General features: G+C 37.4%; 1 protein-coding gene across 2 annotated transcripts; it reads left to right on the top strand.

Annotated features, from left to right (window-relative positions):
* Positions 1–1347: 1347 nt before the first annotated feature.
* tmem120aa (transmembrane protein 120Aa) lies at positions 1348–15274 on the top strand. 2 transcript variants are annotated; one of them, XM_047160860.2, is made up of 12 exons: positions 1348–1649; positions 3201–3319; positions 3474–3590; positions 3789–3848; positions 4091–4201; positions 4698–4787; positions 5004–5069; positions 8660–8721; positions 8825–8917; positions 9898–9962; positions 10567–10635; positions 14259–15274. In XM_047160860.2, exons 1-12 carry the CDS (start codon positions 1572–1574, stop codon positions 14367–14369), a joined length of 1041 nt encoding a protein of 346 aa, XP_047016816.1. In that variant the 5' UTR covers positions 1348–1571; the 3' UTR covers positions 14370–15274. The 2 variants fall into 2 exon arrangements, with proteins under 2 accessions (XP_047016816.1, XP_017344004.1); XM_017488515.3 differs by lacking the exon at positions 4091–4201 and adding an exon at positions 3938–4033 and having other exon boundaries at positions 1350–1649.
* Positions 15275–21771: the final 6497 nt, after the last annotated feature.

Below are 21771 nucleotides of genomic sequence, written 5' to 3'. Positions count from 1 at the left end.
GAGAATAAGGGAGATCTGCTTTTATTAAATAATCTCAACCTGTTTTGCATATATTTAAACTAAAATATCAGGTCAAGTCAATATCAAAATCACTTCATGTTGTGACGCTGCACTTGAGCTATAATCAGTGTATTTGTCTTGTTTTTCAGTAAAAACATATAAACAGCTTTAAAAATGAATAAATTTAATGGAGAACCAAACTGTAGAGGAGTAAATGAGTTTTATTTTTCATTGAGAAGATTTATGACAAAATACACAAGACAAGTCTTAATATCAAATGCATGTTTGCTTTTAATTGTAATTTATATTTTAAAGAAGATTTAGATGGTTTGGTGTTGTATATAACATCAGACCACTAGATACAGCTGTGCGCAAACTTCATGATATTAATGGCCTATATAGTAAAGTTTATTTATTTATTAATTATTCATCTAATTCTTATTGTTTAATCTAACTTACATGTAACTTACATTGCCTTTTTAGAAGTTATTTCTTTGTTATATTTGCAGATGACAGTGGTGGAAGAAATTAACCTGTTTTTGGAGAAGTTGAAAAATGTATCTGTTTTTATAGTTACAGTTTATTTTTTTAATGATACAATGTTCTTGCATATTTGTATCTATGAAAAGGTTTTCATGTTTTTTTTTAAACAATGGATCAACAAAAACATGGATTGTGTGCTGATTATTTATTTATATAGACTGATTTGTTTTATTTATGATTAACGATGCAAGAATGTATGAATATAAAAAAGAAATGATTTAAAATTGAGGTTAAGAGAATGTTAGGGGAACGTTAAAAGAACATTAGAGGAACGTTATGAGAACATTAGGGGAACGTTGTGAGAACATTAGGGGAATGTTCTACAAACCTAAAAACAACATTCTATTTCCGTAAAGAAAAGTTTCCTGGCTAACCAAAAGCAATGCTTAAAAATGTATGTTCTGGGATCCAAAAACTAACTACAAAAATTGTTAGCTAGCTGTCTGTCGGTCTGTCTGTCTAAATATGGGGCCATCAACTAGATATTGAATGGTATGTTCAAAATGCACATATGGCTGTGATGGTTAAGTGTCCACAAACATTTGCCAATATAGTGTATATTAAATTTTTGCCCATTCTGTGGAAGGATGCCAATAATTCTGGTTGACTAAATAAGATTAGAATTCCACGAAATTTACAAATCTGAGGTCCTTTATTATATAATGGTGAATCCCGTGAAGCAGGGTAAAGCATTTGACAACATGAGTTGCCAAATAGTTACTGCTGACCTACGAAAGTGCACTAAGTAGGGTATAAAATGGCGGACCACACATCATTGGTACAGTAGATCTAGTGCGGTTCCATTTGGGATTGAACCATACCTCTCTTCCGCTCGCCTCCCTCCTCTTGCTGCTGCTGATTGAACCTCTCTTCTGCTCGTCTTCTTGTGTTCAGACGAAGCCCGTCCATCAAATAGCGAACTATCTTGCGAGCTAATTTACTGTGGATTACTTCAGCGAGAGTAGGTGGGAGTTATCTTTAAGCCAGTTCGGTAGCTTTCTAGATTTCTTCAGTCAGCAACTCTCACGATGTTATTTAGCCCAACCTCTTTTACCGAATGTTTACAAGAATGGGAAGATCTCGAAAAGGACTTTCAACAAGTTCAGGTGAGAGGAAAGCATTTACTTTTCATTTTAAGCACCCAGCAGTATGTTAGCTAATGATTTGTTGTAGCCAAATAGCCTCCGAATGATTCTTCTGCAGAGCGACAATCAGCTAGCTAACGAGCCAGTTTGATGTAGGATCAGGAATTATTCAAGCATTATTAGCTGAGAATAAAGTCTGTAATTGTGCTGAATAGCCAACTTTAAACTTTATCTGGCCTCATTCTAGTAGCTAATTAATCGTGTCGTGAATGATAATATAAGCCACTCGATGGACTTAGTCAAAAAGTCCAATCTACCGTTGTCTGTCAACAACAACAAAAAAGCCAACTGAAGTTGGTTGCTTATTCGGATTTTCTGTTCCACCTTAAAAGGTCCAGGACTTACGATGTCGCGCCATGAAGCGCAATAAAATTATATATAAACCATTTCAAGGACAGATTACAATGCTGTGCGATCTTGCGTGCTTGTGAAACCATCCTACATCATCATCATCATCATCCACCGCCGAAGTTCAATTCCAGTACTCAAGAACACAAGTACTGGGGACGCTCAACCAAGCCTCTGCTGCCACTAGACCACTTGGACCAGATGGGAGCAAGCGATGGACTGTAAGATCTTGTGGACAGCTCTGGAAGCCCTAGTCATTGCGAATGAAGTTTCTGATCCAGTTAGTTTATGATGTCCTCCCCAGCCTATCCAATCTCTTCAGATGTGGTGAAGCAGAACCCGCAGCATGCTTCTAAAAGAAGAGCATATACTGAGAGGTTGCCCAGTGTCCCTGGGAGGGTAGTGCTATTGCTTGCACCGTGATCACGTACAGGGATCACTCATAGCAAGCAACAACGTGCATTGAGACAGACCATCACTTTTGTCAGGGCAGGAAAGAAGCTGCCACTAATCAAACCAGTGGACTCCTTGCCCTGAGAAGATTGGAGAGAAGAGGCCTATGAAAATAAGAGGGCATGGTTGTTGAGTGCCAAAGTCCAGGATGAAGTGTTCAGTGTTGGCTTCAGATGCTTCACAGGCCAGTCTCTGGACAGTTCCATTAAGCTTCTTGCCATCACAGAACGGCACATTACGAATACTATGAGAAACACCACAGAGGCTGTGGAAAAGGCATGCAATGGCTATGGATTACATAAACTACTCGAAAGCAAACCCTGTTATGTAAGTGAGCTGGCTACAATGACCCCTTTGTAATTTAGATAGGGTTTAGATGGAGTCGTGTGTTAATGCATGTGTGGTTCTGGTTGTGTAAGGTAGACATGTTTGTGTGGCACTGAGCATGCATTAATGGTGCCAGTGGTGGTTGCTACAGTCAAGATAATAACTTCTGGATCGTTTAAGGTGGAACAGAAAATGCGAATAAAAAGCCAAATACGGCCGCATGCCAACAGAGTCATGAAATATGAATATAAATAACCATGCCCTTTATCCAGACAAATAGACCTTTTTAGCCAGCTAAATAACACTCTTCACCCTGAGATAGTATTTGCTGAATTGTTTTTTGAACAGTTGATTATCTGAAGTGTTTATCGCTTCCTTTTTCAGGAGACCCATCGCCTCTACAAACAAAAGCTGGAGGAGGTTTCCAAATTACAGAATAGCTGTTCCACTTCTATTTCACGACAGAAGAAAAGGCTAAAAGAGCTTTCAGCCTCACTTGAAGAGTACGATTAGCTTTGGCATTAACTGGTCCCACTGATGCTTTCTTCCGTACTTTCTTTCTGTGTCAAAGCCTGGTCAAATGTGTGTGTAGATTACGTACAGTAATGTGTATTTTTATTCACCTACAAAACATCTTATTAGGGTCTGTTTCTTTAGATGCAAACAGAAAGGGAACCCAGAGGACATAAGCACTATAGATGAGATCCAAGAATCAATGAAAGAAAGACCAAATGTATTTTTCGAGATGGAGGCCTTCCTTCCAAAGAAAAATGGGTAAAGCAAATGAGACAGCCACACCTTCAATACACATTATCAGCCATTAACTAGGAAGTATGGCAGCATTGTTGACTTATTGATTAGCTGTGTCTATGCAGAGTAGGCTGTTGGATACAAAATGATTTAGATGTAATCATTTTTGGATTACATTAAAGGTTACTGTCTTGCAATACTTTTGCTCACTTTGTGTTCTAGGTTATACCTCAGTCTTGTGCTTGGAAACGTGAATGTTACCCTCCTTAACAAACAGGCCAAGTAAGTATCTGATAACAGGCTTATGCAGTATTGCAAAGCTTGTAACGAAAGTAGGAAACTGCAGTCTTTTCTTTCTTAACGTCTTTCAGATTTGCCTATAAAGACGAATACGAGAAATTCAAGCTCTACCTGACTGTCATACTTCTACTTTTCTCTTTTACGTGTCAGTTTGTGGTCAGCTACAGGTACGTCTAACATCTTCTGTACTGCATTCGATGGATGTTTACTGTCCTTTCTTCCAGGCCACTAGAGTGGTTTCCTGTTTGCTTGGTTCCTTGTGGAGTAGCAATAGTAATGGAAAGTCATCACCATGTGACCGTAACATCAACTAGGCAGCATGTAAAAGGCCCTCCGTAAGTCACGCTTGTCCTCTTTCCCATTCTGATCTTGTCATAGAAGAAGTGGATTCAAGATATTGAGTTTTGCACTCTAACCAACTGTCTAAAGGAAGGATAAATATGTAACCATGGTTCTACAACAAAGTGATGGACCATTATGACCACCCTTGGTCAATCGGGTAGAAAAGAATTGCCAGACAGTAAGCCTGATATAGCGGAGGCCTTTCATAGGCCGCACACATGAGGTCATGGTTATGGTCACGATGTGATGACATTGCTATTAACACCAGTTTTAAAGGAACCCGCCCTGGCAGTCCTCAACTTGGTCATGGTAACCACAGTTCTACATACAATATTGGAGTCTAGGAAATTCTTTATAATACTGTTTTATTTTAATGCATAAATAAGAAACCACTCTTCACCTCATTTTTATAATTTCTGTGCTTTTTCTTTTTGGAAGAAATTAATGTCTGTGTGTTTTTTAAACGATTCCTGTTTTTTTCATTAACAGAGTGCTTGATGTACTTTTCAACTTTCTTTTGGTGTGGTATTACTGCACATTGACGATAAGAGAGAGTATACTAATTAATAACGGCTCTAAGTGAGTAATAACTACATAATAAATGCATACATATTCATTACAATAGTCAAATACAATTACTGTTTCATTTTTCTATTTGAATTGGATATACCAAATGCAATGTCTAGTGTTAAATCTTTTTTAAGTGAAGTAAATTGATGTCAACATTCAGCTTTCGTTGATTTTGGTAGCATCTCAACCTCTTACCAGAGTTTTCTGTGTCCTTTGGTGTTGCAGGATTAAGGGCTGGTGGGTATTTCAACATTATGTCTCAACTTTCCTCTCTGGAGTAATGCTGACTTGGTAAGATGTCATTTTCAGTACTTGTGAGAAATTATGTATTGTAAGTGTATTGGTTGTACAAAACTAAACCTAAAAGAATTGTAAATCTAAGGTTGTAGACGACATGTTTCTGTTATCTTCTGTTAAAAGAATATGCGGTTAGCAGTTTAATGCATAGTTTTGGTACCTGTTGTTCACGTAAATATATGTGATTTTATATATATATGTAGTAGGGTCCAAAAGTCTGAGACCACTAGTGGTTTCATTACAAATTATATTATTGAGAACAACTTGAGTGAAAAGTAGAATTTCAGAAATATTTACATACATTTCAGAGTTTCTTAGTATTTGGTATGACCCTTTTTTTTGCTTTAACGGCAGTGTACACTCAAGCTTTTAGATCAAATTTTAGATCAGATCCATCTGAGTCTCGTCTGAACACATGCTTCAGTAGAAGAGATTAGACATAAGGAAAATCTGACCTTTTTTACAAAGCAGTTAATATGGTTAATAAAATCTCTTGTGCTAGAAGTGTGAGGACTTCTACATTAAGGCATGGGAGCATTTTATATTAAATTCCGCAAAGAAGACTGTAAACTGCAATCTTTGCAATGCTTCTGTAGCACGGAAGCACAACTTGCATTTATATAAAAAATTCTACACAGTGTGCAAGGGGTAGGGGAAATTGGTGCGAGTTGCTTAAAATGTTCAGTTTAAATCACATTTATTATAATGGTAGTGATCTATTTGTGATGAGGCCGTGTTTCTCACTTGCAATGTAGACACAGTGAAAAACAGTGTAGTTTGAGTAAGGTAATGTCAGATTACAACTGTACAATCAAAGTAAACGTAAGTATGCCTATTCTTAGGCATATAAATATGCATAAAGGCAGTGAGTAACAAACCATAAGGTTCATTTGAAAGTGAGATTTTATTAATTAATGTAGTTTCATTATCAGTGCTTTTTTTGGTAAATATGTGCTAAGAAGGCTGTGAAAAATTGTCTTTATTGTTAACCTTTTGATTTTTTGTTCAAATAACTCACAAAACTACTCTGCTCTTGTGAATATCAAACAACTGCAAACACAACACAAAAAATATCTTTGCTAAATATGTGTGGCACAATTATTGTCACCCCTATGAATTCATATGAGAAAAATATATTTGAAGGACATTTTCATTGATATTTTAAACTTTTTAGGACACCCGGGTGACTAGGAACAGGAAATTGTTCAACCATGACTTAACACATAGGCCAAATTCCTATGTCATTCATAACAATGGGTAAGACCAAGGAATATAGCTGTGATGTGCGGCAAAAGGTGGTTGAGCTTCACAAAATGGGAAGTGGCTATAGGAAAATATCAAAAGCAGGCTCTCTATCTATTAACATCCCTGTTACGGAACGAGACTGGAGGCGGATGCAGGTGCAGGTCAGTCTTTATTACTTAAGCCAGAAACAAATAAACAGATAGCGCGGTCTCTACTGACTATACACACTCTGGTCCCCTAGCTACGACCGCTAGCATGCTACACCTTAGCACATACCGGTATACTTCCTTCACTTGACGAACTAACCAACTATAATACTGCGCGATGTGCGCAGTCACACGGGGGGTTTAACTAACAAACCTAATTAACTCAAAACATGGGCACCTGTGGCAAATCAGAGACATGCTCAAACTTAACTCAGTGTCCAAGTGGGAAGTGAACGAAAACAAAAGTCACGTGACCAGTCAGCGGCCGTACCGCAGTGCCCTCTGCTGGCCGTGGCGTAACAATCCCAAGAATGCAAAGGATAACTAGTAAACTAGTAGAACACTTCCTGTCGATTAACAACTGGTAAAGATACCCTGTATTTACATATATTGTATTACATAATGTTGTATGTTACAAGGATATCAAATGAAAACTATCAACAACTAAAGATAATTTAAATGACTCACATGAAGAGTGTCTGTTGATGAAGCCAAGCGTTGCGGATGCAAATCCTGAGCGAACCGAACCCGTTTTGAGTCCCAGAAGTCATTGCCGCAAAACAATAGGGGATGACGGAAGCCTAACCCATACCTGTCGTTTTACCATCTTTTTAATGATGATAATCTAATTAAATCAAAATATGCAGCTAAAAAGAATGATTTTGATTGGAGATGTATATGAGGTTGTTGAAGTCAAATTTATCCCTCAGAAGTATTTTAAGTAAACTATGCTAGCTTCCATCCTGAGGTAATTCATTAGCAATTTCACTGTGCTCTACTGTGTATGTGACCAATAAAGACTCATTACTTTTTAGTTAACATGAGGTCACAGTTGCAAACAGAGAGCAATGGTGCAAAACACAGATCTTTTATGTTCTTATGAGAACTGTGTGTGTGTATATTATATATAATTGATTATGAAAATGATTGTCAACAAGTCTCATTATCAATTGGTCTTAAGGACTGTTCCGCATGGGTAATAATTGTTTATGGTTCATTGAACAAGCATGAAAAACATTGTTTAAACCCTTTCCAATAAAGATCTGTAAAGTTTACTTAATAGTCCTTTATTATAGTAGCAGTAAGCTAAGTGTGCGTGAGCATTCTCTCATGATCATCTATTCAGCGGTGAAATGATTAGGAATCACTTCACTATAATTATGAAATACTGAGATGGTCTTTATAAGCATATACTATTTGTTCTTCTTTTCTAAATTGTTTGATACCTGTACCATACCATTGTGTAACAAGCAACCCTTTAGTCACGACTCACAAATGTCTCTTTTAACCATATATAGTTTAGATTGGTAATAAATTGAAACTTAATGCAGTGACCCAACCCCCAAAGTATGCAAATAAAAATTAAAATAAAAAACTTTTTTGCGCCAAACATACTTTGGCAGTTGTTCTCATCAGACCATAACACATTCTGGCACATGGTTTAGGGTGAGTTAGTTGGGTTGGATGTTGGATGTTACATGTTGGATGTAGGGCTTCTGTCTAGCTACCCTACCCCATAGCCTAGACAGAGACTGTTGTCACATGCAGAGAGTAATCAGTACTTGTCAGATATTCCTGCAGCTCCTTTAATGATGCCGTAGGTCTCTTGGCAGCCTCGCTTTTATGTTTTTGTCTTGTCCTTTTTGTAAATTTTGGATGGACACCCTGTTCTTTGTAATGTCACTGTGGTGCTCCATTTTTCTCCACTTGTTGATGATGGCCTTCACAATGTTCCATGGTACATCTAATGTTTACCATACAGGGTTTGTAAGCTCTTTGCAGATCATGGATTCAGCAGTCAGAGTAAAATGTCAAGAAAATCCTACAGAAACACCTGGTCTTTATTTGTGGTTAATCAGAATCATTTCATTGCGATATGATAATGGCAAAAGTATGGAAAAAAAAAAGTATTTTGAACATGAGATTGAATGTGATTGGTTCATTCTGAACCACATCCCCAATTATAAAAGGGTGTCCACACTTAAGCAACCAGGTTGTTTAGACACACGTGTGTGTGTGTGTGTGTGTGTGTGTGTGTGTGTAAACAATTTACCCATACAGTGTATTCAGAGTTTATTTTTTGTTGTTTGTTTGTAAGAAGAAGGAATTATTGATGTAACCTCTGTTTCATAGGCCTGAAGGAGAACGCTACCAAATGTTTAGGAACCAGTTCCTGTCTTACTCTATGTATATAAGTAATATAACTTCTTTAAAGTCTCATTTCTATCAGACTTCATTAATTCATATTAAGAGGTTATGTGTGCAGAGAGGCTAATTTTACTCTCGTATTTCACACAGATTTCGTCCAGTTTCTTCAGTACTACTACCAGAGTGGCTGTCTCTACCGACTTCGTGCCTTGGGAGAGAGACACAACATGGACCTCACAGTTGGTAAGCTACAGTGTACACTAAATGGACACACATTTTGTTAATCAAAATACATGCCTATATTTCTTAATATGTTGCAATATCCAGCTCTGATGTCAATATGACTTGGGCTGGGTGGCGATAGTGGTATTTTGCACTTTAACAATTCAAAATATCAGGGAAAGGTTGCCAAGCATTACAGGCATCTCTGGAACAGTACAGTCCAGTATGACATGCACATATGGTGCTGTGACAAAGTATTTGCCCCATGCTGATTTTAAACATAAGCATTTTTAAACACAAAATAATATTGTATAATGTTATTTTTTGAAGCAAAAATATACAATACCAAGGAGAATGTTCGGACTTCAATCAGTAAGTTGAAACCCAAGTGCAGCTGGATTATGCAGCAAGACAATGATCCAAAGCATTGGAGTAAGTCTTAGTCCTAGAAGTAAGTGAAAGGCTGATCTGTGTTTGGTTGCAGTTATGGCTAAAGGTGGCACATGCAGATTTTAAGCTGAAGGGGGCAATTAATTTTTCACATTGGTGATAGGTGTTGGATAACATTTTTTGCTTCCATAATAAATTTTTTTTAAAACTGTACTGTGTTTACTAAGGTTGCCTTTGTTTTATGTTGTATTTCTTTTGTACTGTACAGTAGATCTATAACTATTTAGTATGAGAGATACACAAAAACAGACAAATCCGGATGGGGGGCAAATACATTTTCACAGCAGTGCACCTTTTTTTATTACTAGTACATCATCAGTATTCAGAAAAGATACTCTTTCCCTCTTTTTTTCTCCTTTATCTTTGCCTGTCTGTGAAGAACACACATTTCCCACTCTTCAAAGTTTAGTGCATTGTATCACATTATGTTGCATCAGATTGCACCACAATTCTATGCCAATTCTGTGTGCTCAAACATCCTTAAATTGTATAATTGAAAAGAAAAAAAGCATAGTTTTTAATTAAACAGTATGTAAATGTTCTGTCCTCAGAGGGTTTTCAGTCCTGGATGTGGACGGGACTAACTTTTCTGTTGCCTTTCCTTTTCTTTGGCCATGTGAGTATCACAGTAGATTTCTTGTCATTGTAAATACGTACTCTTTGGACTTCAGTGGTTCAACATACACTGTCTATGTGGCTTTTTAGTAATAGTGTAGTACCTGGTAGCATGACCAGTTTAGTGGGAGTAAGGAGTGGATTTGGGATAGCAAGAGGACATGGGAGCAATTACAGTTAGAATGTCATTTATACTAATAGATTTTTGCGTTCTTTGTGAAGGTAAACCTGTAGTGATGCTCCTAGCCCTAGTTATAATTATTCAGCACAGATTATTTTTAGTTGTTTACAAATTACACATAGATGGGTACTTCAAAAAACCTAAACATGATATGTTTATTTTTTGTGTCTAGTTATATCAAATGTAATCAAAGGAAAATTTTCATTCATTGATTTATTCATTCATTCAACTTAAGTAACTGTGTTCTCCTGGTCAGGGTTGCGGTAATATTGGACTAAAGACGGGTGTCCCTAGCATCAGAGAAAAGCATATTACTCAGGAATCAACTCTGACATAATTGCAGATTATACCAGTGTGTTATAAGACAAAGATTGCATTCAGTGTATGATTGTCACTTTTCTTATTTTCTCTTGTGTACTTTCAGTTTTGGCAACTCTACAATGGAATCACACTTTTCCAAATGGCTCAACTGCCAGAATGGAAAGAGTGGCAGGTAAGGCATAACAATATTGTAAAACTTGCAATAGTTCAAGCCTCTTGACGTTAATGTAGCTATTAATGACCATTAACATTAACCTGGCTTAAACCTGATCAAAAATGTATATCACAGTATCTATTAAAAATTATATAATGTAAAAAAAAAACAAAAAAACAACTGAACTTCATTGGCCTTTAATTCCAATTTGCTGAAGAATATGCAGAAAAAAAGTATAAAGAAGCATTTATTTGTCACATATACATTACACACAGTACAATTTCATAGCACAATGGGAGTCAGAGTGCAGGATCAGCCATGATGCAGCATCCCTGCAGCAGAGAGGGTTGAGGACCATGCTCAATCAAGGCTCTATGCTGATCTATATTGGTAGAAGTACGGTCAATCTCATGGTGTTCTGTTAAGTTTTTTGCCCGATACCAGTCAAAGTACCAGAATTTGAACTCTGCTCTGGCTGATTTCCTCTCATCTGGGTCCAGGAAGAAGTCACACCGACACCATCGTACAATGAAAGCTTCTTATTTTAATGATACAGAAAGCATAGTGTATATATACATACAGAAATATTGATAAAGAATTATAAATGTCAATTGGAACAGGTCACAGATAAAATCAAAACATATTACATAGATTCAAGTGATGAGTGAATCTACCATCATGCATTGTAAGAGAACAATGTTTCTTTTGAAGTAGTTTCAGAATTCGTCAAATCATGTATGCACAGTGTCTCTAAGACACTTTGTTCACGGAAACACAGTGAGCCCAAAATGTGAAATTTCAACCGATACTTTTCACCGATTTATCCACATGTCATGAATCGTGACGGAGCAGAGATAGGACGGATGCAAGTGCAGGATGAACAGTTGTTTATTTGAAAGAGAGACAGGCAGACAAATCCAAAACGTGATCCAAAACGTAATCCATAAACATGCAAGAGGTCAGGCGATTGGCAAACAGGCATACACGGGGCAAGGCTGGAATCTAGGTCGTGGTCACGGAAAACAGGGTCGATAAACAAAACAAGAAACGAACTATGACGAGGGACTGGAAGCGGATAATCCAGCGCGAACTAACTCTAAACATGGACCGTGACCGTGACTATGATACGAACTAAACTAACTCTAAAGTAATCTTCTGCGTTGTGTGCTGGGAGGCGCGCGGTATATATGCGGACATGATCAGCGTCTAAACCGCTAGCAGCTGAGAGCAATTCAGACCCACGTGAAATCCCAGCCAATGACAGAACAGGGAGGAGACAGAAACATAAACAACACACACGTGTCCAGATGTCATTACAGTCAACAACGGAAAAGCAGCGTTCTCGCGCATTCGCGCTTAGAGCACGCTGCTTCAAGGGGGAATCGTGACACCACATATGTACACAGAGGTGTAAAGAATTTAAATCATTCACTTGCCTCTGTCCAGACGTACCACTTCTGACACCAGGAAACTGTTAAATTCTTTGTCCAATACCAGTCAGAACCAGAATTTGGACCCTGCACTGGGTAGTTTCCTCTCGTCTGGGCCAGGAAGATATTCTGACCATAATTGTTATTTTATATGCAAAATTGAAATTTTGGGGTTTTGGTATGACAGTGAGCAGTTATGATTTTGTATTTAACGGTGAGTTTGCTCTCAGGTCATGGGTCACATGTAATAGGGAAAAGGTATATGTGATGTAGACTAATCTTGTGGGGGAGCCGACGGAAATGGGGAGCTGGTTAACAAACTTTTTTGACAACGCTCTTGCACACCAATTCAGAATGGGCAGTTTTTCGTTAAGTTTAATGTCAAGGTTTAATTATCATCAACTTTTCATTCATCCTTTTGTTTTTGTAATAAGGAGTGTGCGTTAATCCAGCCAGGCTTCCACGTTTCTCTGGCATGGAACAAATGGTCTACACAGAAGAAGTCACACCAACACCATCGTTCAGTGAAAGCTTCTTAGGTTAAATGATACAGAAAGCATAGTGTGTGTGTGTGTGTGTGTGTGTGTGTGTGTGTGTGTGTGTGTGTGTGTGTGTGTGTATGTATGTATGTATGTGTGTGTGTGTGTGTGTGTATATATATATATATATATATATATATATATATATATATATATATATATATATATATGCGCACACAGAAATTTTGAGAGAATGATAAATGTCAATTGGAACAGGTCACAGATAAAATCAATCATGTTTACATGTACATGTTTTTATTTCCACTTGCCTTGAGTACTGCAATGGGCTTTATGTAGGTATTAGCCAAGCGTCCCTAACACGTTTGCAGATGGTACAGAATGCTGCTGCTCGTCTGTTAACAGGAACCTGCAAGCGAGAACATATTACACCAATATTGACCTCCCTTCACTGGCATCCTGTTCATTTTAGAATTGATTTTAAGATTTTAGTTTTAGTATTTAAAAGGTTAAATGGACTAGCCCCAAGATATCTGTCTGATTTAATAAAACCACATGCTCCATCAAGAGCACTTAGGTCCTCTGAGCAGTTACTTTTGGTCATCCCTCGAGCAAGGCTAAAAAGTATGGGTGACCGTGCTTTTGCAGTTGCAGACCCAAAACTTTTGAATAATTTGCCTTTACATGTTTGGCAGGCCCACACACTTTCTGCTTTTAAATCTAGTCTTAAGTCATTTTTACTCCTTGGCATTTAACTCGGTATGAGAGCTGTTTTTTATGTTTTTGTTCATGTTTTATGTTTTGTGATCATGTTTATACAGCACTTTGGTAAACAGGATGTTTTTAAAATTGCTCTATAAATAATCTTTGACTTTGACAAAACATCTATTACATAGGTTCAAGTGAACTAAAGACGTCTAGTCTACCAGATAATAATAGAAGAAGAAGAACCGAGAGAGAGAGTGAGGGCGAAAGGCGGGGTGATTAGGAATGCTCAAAACAACCCATTTCACGAACATAAAACAATTTGGTTCCGGTACATCGTGACACAAACTAGAGACCTTCAAAATTGAGACACCAAGAACCTGCCTGAAACTTATCACTCGCTAATGGAAATAAGGAAATGATTCATACACAGTGACTATGTTTACATGCACATCAAATTCCATTTAAGGTCTTTATTCGGGTTGCAGCCATATTCCAATTACTATATTTATATGCATACAGACATCGGAATATTCCTGTATACATGGTTGTTGTAAGTGTGCCTGAGTTGCCGTTCCTAAATACCTAGCCTACAGCTAAACATTTGTTAGCACACACAACTCCGTGCGAACTGAGCACGAGGTACAACAAATTTCCGATCAAAACAAGCATATTGCCAAATTCTGATTAATATCGGACTACTGATCTGCATGTAAACCTAGGCACTGTGTATTAATACGTTCTCATATTCAATACATTGTTAACCTGCTCATGATACTTGGCAATTTTTTTTATTCACAAATGCAAATTTTTGGATAAGATCCCGTTACTGTCCATTTTTCTGGTAGACTATAATTCCAATGTTTTATCTTTGATGGGCATAAAAAAACTGATACCTACAGAATTGAGACACAGAGACCATACTATGGAACTTATCATGTTCTTTTATGGTATTCTGTTCTTTCCCTTTTTTGTGCAAGGTATTATCATGTCCCTTTTTGTTTTACAGGTCCTTATGTGTGGCTCCACCTTCCTTGTGCTGTTTATGGGAAACTTCTTCACAACACTGGGTGTAGTTTACCAAAAATACACAAATCAGGACAAAGCAAAAGATTTATGAAAGAAAACCAAACACTCCCAAAGTCTTTGTCCACAGAGAAATTCTTTTTTGTTTTATACAAATGTTTTTATGGCCTTAGTTGTGCTGTATATTATTGTGTGAAGCTTTAGTTTCACTCTTTACTGTACTGCAATTGTAATGTGCTTTTCTAATTTACAGATTTTAACTTAAAATGTGTGCATAACATGATGAATGCTAATACAGTCAATATGAAACGAAGTAAGGTGACGCTTCATAGCTCCTTGTAGTTTGATCCTGAGTGTCTGAGCAGGAGTTAGTTTGTGTTCTACCCATGTCAGTGTGAGTTTCCTCTGAGTTTTCCAGTTTCTTCCCATCTGGTTGGTGGATTGGCTATAGTAAACTGCCCTGAGTGCGAGTGTACGTGGTGCCCTGTCATGGACTACCATCCCATCCAGGGTGTGTTCCTGGAATAGGCTCTGGACCTACTGGGACAGGGCCCATGATAAAGCACTTACTGATGGATGGATGAATAAATTGATGAATGAATGAATGGATGAATGAATGAATGAATGAATGAATATTGAACAAAAAGCTGAATGCAGCTTCTTATGCTGTGCATTAGGTTAAAATATTTTATTAATCTGAAACTCAAAATAAAAATGGCTTAACCAATTTTTATTAAACTTAACTAAGCACCATTTTATGTTTTTTTTTACAACATTGTAATAATTATTATTTTGTCATGATTAGGGTTGGAATGTAGGACTAAGTATAAAATGATTTTATCTTAATCCACTGCAATCCTAAAACCAAGGAAGGTAATGGGCACAGTCAGGGGTTAAACGTGTTTTTTAATTTATTTATTATTTTTTTTTTTTATAAAGTTATTACTTAATATCTGACTCCAATAATCAATTAAAGATCTGACTAAAATCTTTTATTCACTTAAGTATCTGACTCTTAATAATTACATAGCTTAACAGCCTTTTAGTTAAGGTATTAAAAGTACAAAATCTCAGTGTTCAAGAATACATTTAATCTAAAACCACTTAATACTAAGCATTTACTAGCAAGTGATGTTCCTATGGAAGAGGCTTGTATATAACCATTTTAAAACAGTTATTCGGTTAGCTCAGAGGTTTCTATTGATGTGCAAATCTAGGCCTTTTCTATTTACTTGTCAGAGGTTGGTTTAAACATGCACATATTAGGATTTTAAATTAGCTTGTCAGAGGTCAAATGTGTCTAATATACTAAGATTTCAGCTAGAAAACTATTTCTAGCAATCATACAAACCATGTCCTATTCATGCACCCTATTTTTCTTAAAAAGAACTACTGCGTATTTTAGGAATAATGTAATAATATTTATTATACAAAACACAAATTATAATACAACTTATACAAAGAGTAAAAAGGGAGAGTGTGTGGACCCTCAGGTGGATAAACTCACCCCAAGGTGTTGACTTCATTACTATATGCTAATATTCTAATTTGGTTCTTATGAATGAATTTGGGAAGCAATGGTAAAAGCTCCCCTGTGTAGACTAGGTGTCTCCAATATCTAGGTGTCTTACAGTGCTGTAAAAAAGTATTTCTTTGGTTTTTGTGTATGTCTAAATACTAAATCGTTTTAGACCTTCAAACGAAATACAACATAAAACAAATGCAACTTGAGTAAACACATAATACTATTATTATCATTATTTTTTTATTGAAGAAAAACAAAGTGACCCAACACCTATCACCCATGTGAAAAACTAATACTAATACCCTTTACTTAAAATCTGGTTGTGCCAAATTTAGCAGTAATAACTGTATCATTACCTGCTTGCCTCTAATTCATATAGGCACTGTAGTGAAATCGCTGTTTTTAAGCAAATTACAGTGGTTGTGTTCAAAAATCAAGACAGGAGTTAAAATAGGATTCATGTAGTTAGCTAAATGGTTCCCTATTAATATCCATTTTTATCAGAGAAAATTAGACAGCTAGCAAAGTACACATAAATAATGCTAATTACGCTGGTCATGGGGATTTGTTTGAGGGATGGACTCTCTGGTTGGTCTTCTAGATGGAGCTTTCTTCTGATATGCACACAATGTGCAACAAAGTTTTAGAGTGTGGGTCTTTTTCATTTGCCAGGCAGTGTATTTGCCAGTAGATCAGTATCAGCCAACCTTGAGTACACAAGAACCTTTGGGATTCAGTCACTAGTATCTGACTGGGTAAGAGGACATTTTATTTGAGGATTTGAATAGTGTATGGACTTGGTGATAGGAATTTTTTATTCTGTAATGGAGTAATGTATCTGGACATTGTGTACATATCAGAAGAAAGCTCCACCTATAAGACCAACCAGACCAACCACCTGGCAAATAAAAAAGTCGCACACTCTAAAACTTCTTTGCACCCACATTTAGATTTGATTAGAGTGTGCATTCATCGTGGCATTGTTTCGATAACCTTGTGCAACGTAACATTTATTTCCATTCAGAGTTGCATTAATTTTTGGCTGAGATCTTGTATTGAGGATGGGAGAGTCGAGCCACTCAGTAAAGTCTTCTCCAGCACATCCCAAAGACTTTCAATTGGGTTAAGGTCAGGACTCTGTAGAGGCCAATTCATGTGTGAAAACGATTCCTCATGCTCCCTGAACAACTCTTTCACAATTTGAGTCAGAACGAGTCATTGTCATCCTGGAATATTCCTGATGAGAATTCCATTAATGGGATAACCTGATCATTCACTACATTCAGGTACTCAGCTGACTTCATTTGATTGCCGCATAATGTTGCTGAGCCTAGACTTGCCAATTGAAGCAACCTCAGATCATAACACTTCCTCCAAAGGCTTATACAGTAGGCATGATGCATGGTGCATCTCTTCATGTGTCTCCCTTCTTACAGTTATGCACCCATGGAATTGGAGTAGGGTAAATCTCGACTCATCAGACCACATGACCTTTTTCCATGTCTCCAAGTAATTTTGATCTGATTAGCCTCACACTGATTAGGCCACACAGCTGTTTAGTCTCAATCCTGTACGTTCTTGTTGCATTGTGCATGTGGAAATTCTCTTTCACTATTAAACACAGCCATGAGTGTAATAATAAGAGATTATTTTAAGTACCAATTTGTACCACAAGATGTCAATGTCTAGGTTAAGTATAAATGCAACATAGAAGAACACAGCATGTACACTGTAGAATGATGCACAGCACTGCTTCAAGCTGATGGTGATGTATGGAGGCCAGTATGCGTCAAGAACGATGACTAATGCTGAACATCACTATGCACAAATTGAAAAAGAATGTCCCAGATTAATTTTTGCATGTGAAATGTTCCATAGCCATGTGTATGATTTACCTATGTTTACCATTGAAACTGATCACAAGCCACTGATTTCAGTAATCAAAAAGAACTTGAATGACATGTCCCTGTGCATTTAGTGTCTTATGATGAAACTGCAGCGGTACGATTTTGAAATTATCTATACATCTGGTAAATATCTGGTTTTAGTATATGCTCTGTCTTGTGCACCTGGTAAAACTACACAGAGTTCAACAGAAGAAGATGTGCTTTTGCATGTGAACATGATTGTTACATCTCTAGCAGTGTCTGATCATAAATTAATACAGATTGCAGATGAGACTAAAAAGGACATGGTGCTGAAAGATGTGATCACCAATATGCAGCAAGGCTGGAAAAAAGGTTCACAACCACAATACTATCATTTGAGATCAGACTTGTTTTTGGTCAGTGGAATGTTGCTGAGGAATAACAGAATTGTGATTCCAGAAACAATGCATCCAGACAAATTCAAGAGGATATATGAAAGATATCTGGGAGTTGAAAAATATAAAAGGAGGGCCTGAGAAGCTGTGTAATGGCCAACGGTGATATTCAGAGAATGGTAAGCAAATGTGCTACTTGTCTACCAGAACAAACAAGTCAAAGAGCCCATGATCATTGCTGACAAAACATCAGAACCTTGGAAAAAAGTTGGCACAGATATTAATTTTATTTATTTTAACAGGAAAGATTATTTGTTGGTGATAGACTATTATTCCAACTATCCTGAGATGGCTCTACTCACTCTATCTTTCTATCTATCTTTGCCAGACATGGGATTCTGAGAATTTTGGTCAGTGACAGTGATCCGTATACATGTAACATCCAGTCCATTGTATCCCCAGTCAAATGGTAAAGCAGAAAAAAAGAGTTCAAATTCTCAAACATTTTCTTAAGAAAGCTGTAGATAACAATGCAGATTTGTGTTTAGCCTTGCTGAGTTACAGAGCTTCTCCATTGGAATGAATCTCCAGCTGAGTTGTTAATGGATCATAAATTACGAACTACATTTCCCTCTCTGTTAACAGTCAAGACCAAGAAGAGACTCACACAAAAAATAGAATGGTTGAAATTTAAGCAAAAGTTCTATTATGACAAAACAGCCAAAGAATTACCGCCTCTTTTTCAACAGGATGTGGTAAGAGTTCATAATGGAAATATATGGAGCAGAAAAGCAACCGTGTTAGATGAAATCAATTCGAGATCATACCATGGGGTGTACTTATTTTTCCACATGACTGTATAATAAAGTCTTTGTCCCATTTTTCTCTTTGAAAACTTGGGTTAAGTCATGAAATTATGTAACTCTCCACAGTCATGTACCAATTCCTACCAATCTGAGGTGGAGAGCTGTAGTTTCAACCACACAAGCAGTTTGAGATTGCTCATTGGAACTATGTTTTCGGGAAACACCAAATTGTTGAACAATGTTGATAACGACGGAACTTGCGACTGTGGTTGGCTAACGATGCTTTTGGGAAATGCACCCCTGGTTGGTTATGAATAATACAAATCTGCTGACTGGTACAGGGAATCTTGAGTATGCTCTGTTCAAGGTTTGTCCATAGGTGTTGACTTGCCATCAATAAACTCACCTCAGAACTCCACTCAATCAACCGGATCAAAATGAAAAGAAAAGACCTGACCTGTTTATATAAAACGGGTTCAATTAGATAAGATGTTCATAAGCCATGCCATTTCCATCAGTGTGTGGTAAATTTGACCCACACATGTACATTAAATGTATACAAAATTTCTTGTGTAAGGAAATTAGCTTTTTCTTTTTAGATTGAGCTCAAAGGGGGAAATTTCAACAGCTGATCAACTACTCATCCACCAATAAGTTGAACTTGTATGTATCTTATTAAGTCTGGCTGGGATATTACTCCCGTGGCCACCGGTAATAATATCCTGAAGTTAAACATGAATTGTGAGTACAGTAACAAGATCAGACAACTTAAGATAATAAATCACAAATATAGATGAGACACTTGCTATTAAAATCAGACATGACTTTATTAAACTATTCTAATACATGGAAAGTAACACAAACAGACACACACACGCATTAAAAGGGGTGAAAATAGTTTTGACGCTAAAGAATGGCTCCCTAGTTTTAACACCATATGCTGTTCTTAGACCTCGACCTGAACGAACCATTAACAATTAATCATTTTTATTTTATTTTAGAAGGGCTCTATTAAATACACCAGCTTCGACTAAGACCTGGAGGTACAGTACTTGCTTTTAAGTAGCTCTAGATGGCAGATTCCCTCGTTAGGTCATTGTGTAGAAGGGATTCCTGCAGTGGGGATTTGTCAGTGGTCTGGTTGCTTTTGAGCAGCATCTAGGAAAACCAATCAGAATGGTGAATGGAGTGGAGTCTCGTATGCAGATTGCTTGATGAGCTTGGCAGCGGTTCTTCTGGTTTTTCACGACTTAGAAAGCTTTGCAGGAACCGGCTCACGCAGACATTGATTGCAGAGTACTCTTGCAGGTGTTAGTTGAAGAGAGAACTCCTTCAAGAAGTTGATAGGGGAGAACTCTCTGAAAGTGTGGGTTGAAGAGAACTCATTGTTTCCATGCTGTCCAAGGGTTTTAACTCTTGCTAGCTGGGTGGAACCCAAAGGGTTTCAGCATGAAGTTAGGGCGGGGTGTAGCTACATTCTCCACCCATGACTTTACTCAGTCCATTGTCTTTGTGGTCAAATAATTTCAGGCCTTCTATTTTCTTCCTTTATAGAGTGTGGATCAAAATTTTAGTCCCAACTATTACCTATACATAACAACATTCTGCCCAATTTTCCTTATGCTCTTCTTTCAGGAAATCTCTTCACGAACACACATACCAAACAAGACATATACTGGCTGTTGTTAAATAAACTAATAGTCAACTACAATAAGCATATTTATTATCATGCATGTTAAGCAATCAAGTGACTAATTACATCGTTGTTAATGTATTCATTTTCACAGTCGTTTTTCCTGTAGCCTATATGGAGTGTTCTGATGCCGTCGGTGGAATGTGTAAATTGTAAAAAGAACAGGGTGAACTTGTGTTCCTGGGTGAGAGATCAGAAGGTCTGATTTCAAAGCCCAGCCCCCCCCCCCTTTTTCCTGATGTTATCAGCTTTAACATCCTGCTGGGTGAGCCATTTGGTTTTGGCCAGTGGCTTAAATCAGTGAGTTTGACAGAGGTTTCTTTGTTCTCAGGATAGCTGAAATTAGGCAGACGGTAATTAACTCAGCTCTGCTCTGTCTGTAAGTGAGGAAATATGGCTCATGTGATAGGTGACTATGCTGTTTGTGCATTGAGATCCTACACTGGCTTGCTGCAGTAAGTTACTCACAGGATTTTTTTTGTTTGTTTTCCATATCGTTCTGTGTAAACTCTAGAGACTGTTCTGTGTGAAAACCCCCGGAGATAAGCACTATCTGAAATACTCAAACCAGCCCATCTGGCACCAACAACCATGTATTAATTTTATATGGTACATATACAGTATGTGATGGAAATGTATCCTACCTATAAACCAAAATACAATATGATAGTGTGTGCCAACATACACTATATTACCAAGTATGTGGGTACCAATCACACTCATATGTGCTTGTTGAACATCCCATTATAGGTTTAGTCCTCCTTTTGCTGTTATAATAACCTCGACTCTTCTGGGAAGGCTTTCCACCACATTTTCAAATGTGGATATGGGATCATCATTCCTAAGGGTTCATCCTGAGGGTGTTCAGTGGGGTTGAAGTCAGGTCTCCGTGCAGGCCACTTTTAGTTCTTCTACAACAACCTTGGTAAACCATGCCTTTATGGACTTTTGTGCAAAGGGGCACTGTCATGCTGGAACAGGTTTAGGCCCCTTGTGTCTAGTGAAGGGGAAATCTTAATGTTGCAGCATAAAGAGACAATCAAGAAAATTGTGTGCTTTTAAAAGTGTGATGGTCAAGTGTCCACAAACCTTTGGCCATAAAGTGTACCGTCGTGGAGGAAAAGAAAGTACATCCTCCTTCAATTCTGTATTTTTATTTATCAGAGCTTAAACAAGTGTGTGGTTCTCACCAACTTCTATTAAAAAAAA

Source organism: Ictalurus punctatus, chromosome 16, assembly GCF_001660625.3.
Source record: "Ictalurus punctatus breed USDA103 chromosome 16, Coco_2.0, whole genome shotgun sequence".
NCBI lineage: Eukaryota > Metazoa > Chordata > Actinopteri > Siluriformes > Ictaluridae > Ictalurus > Ictalurus punctatus.
This window is presented reverse-complemented; position numbering and strand designations above follow the sequence as displayed.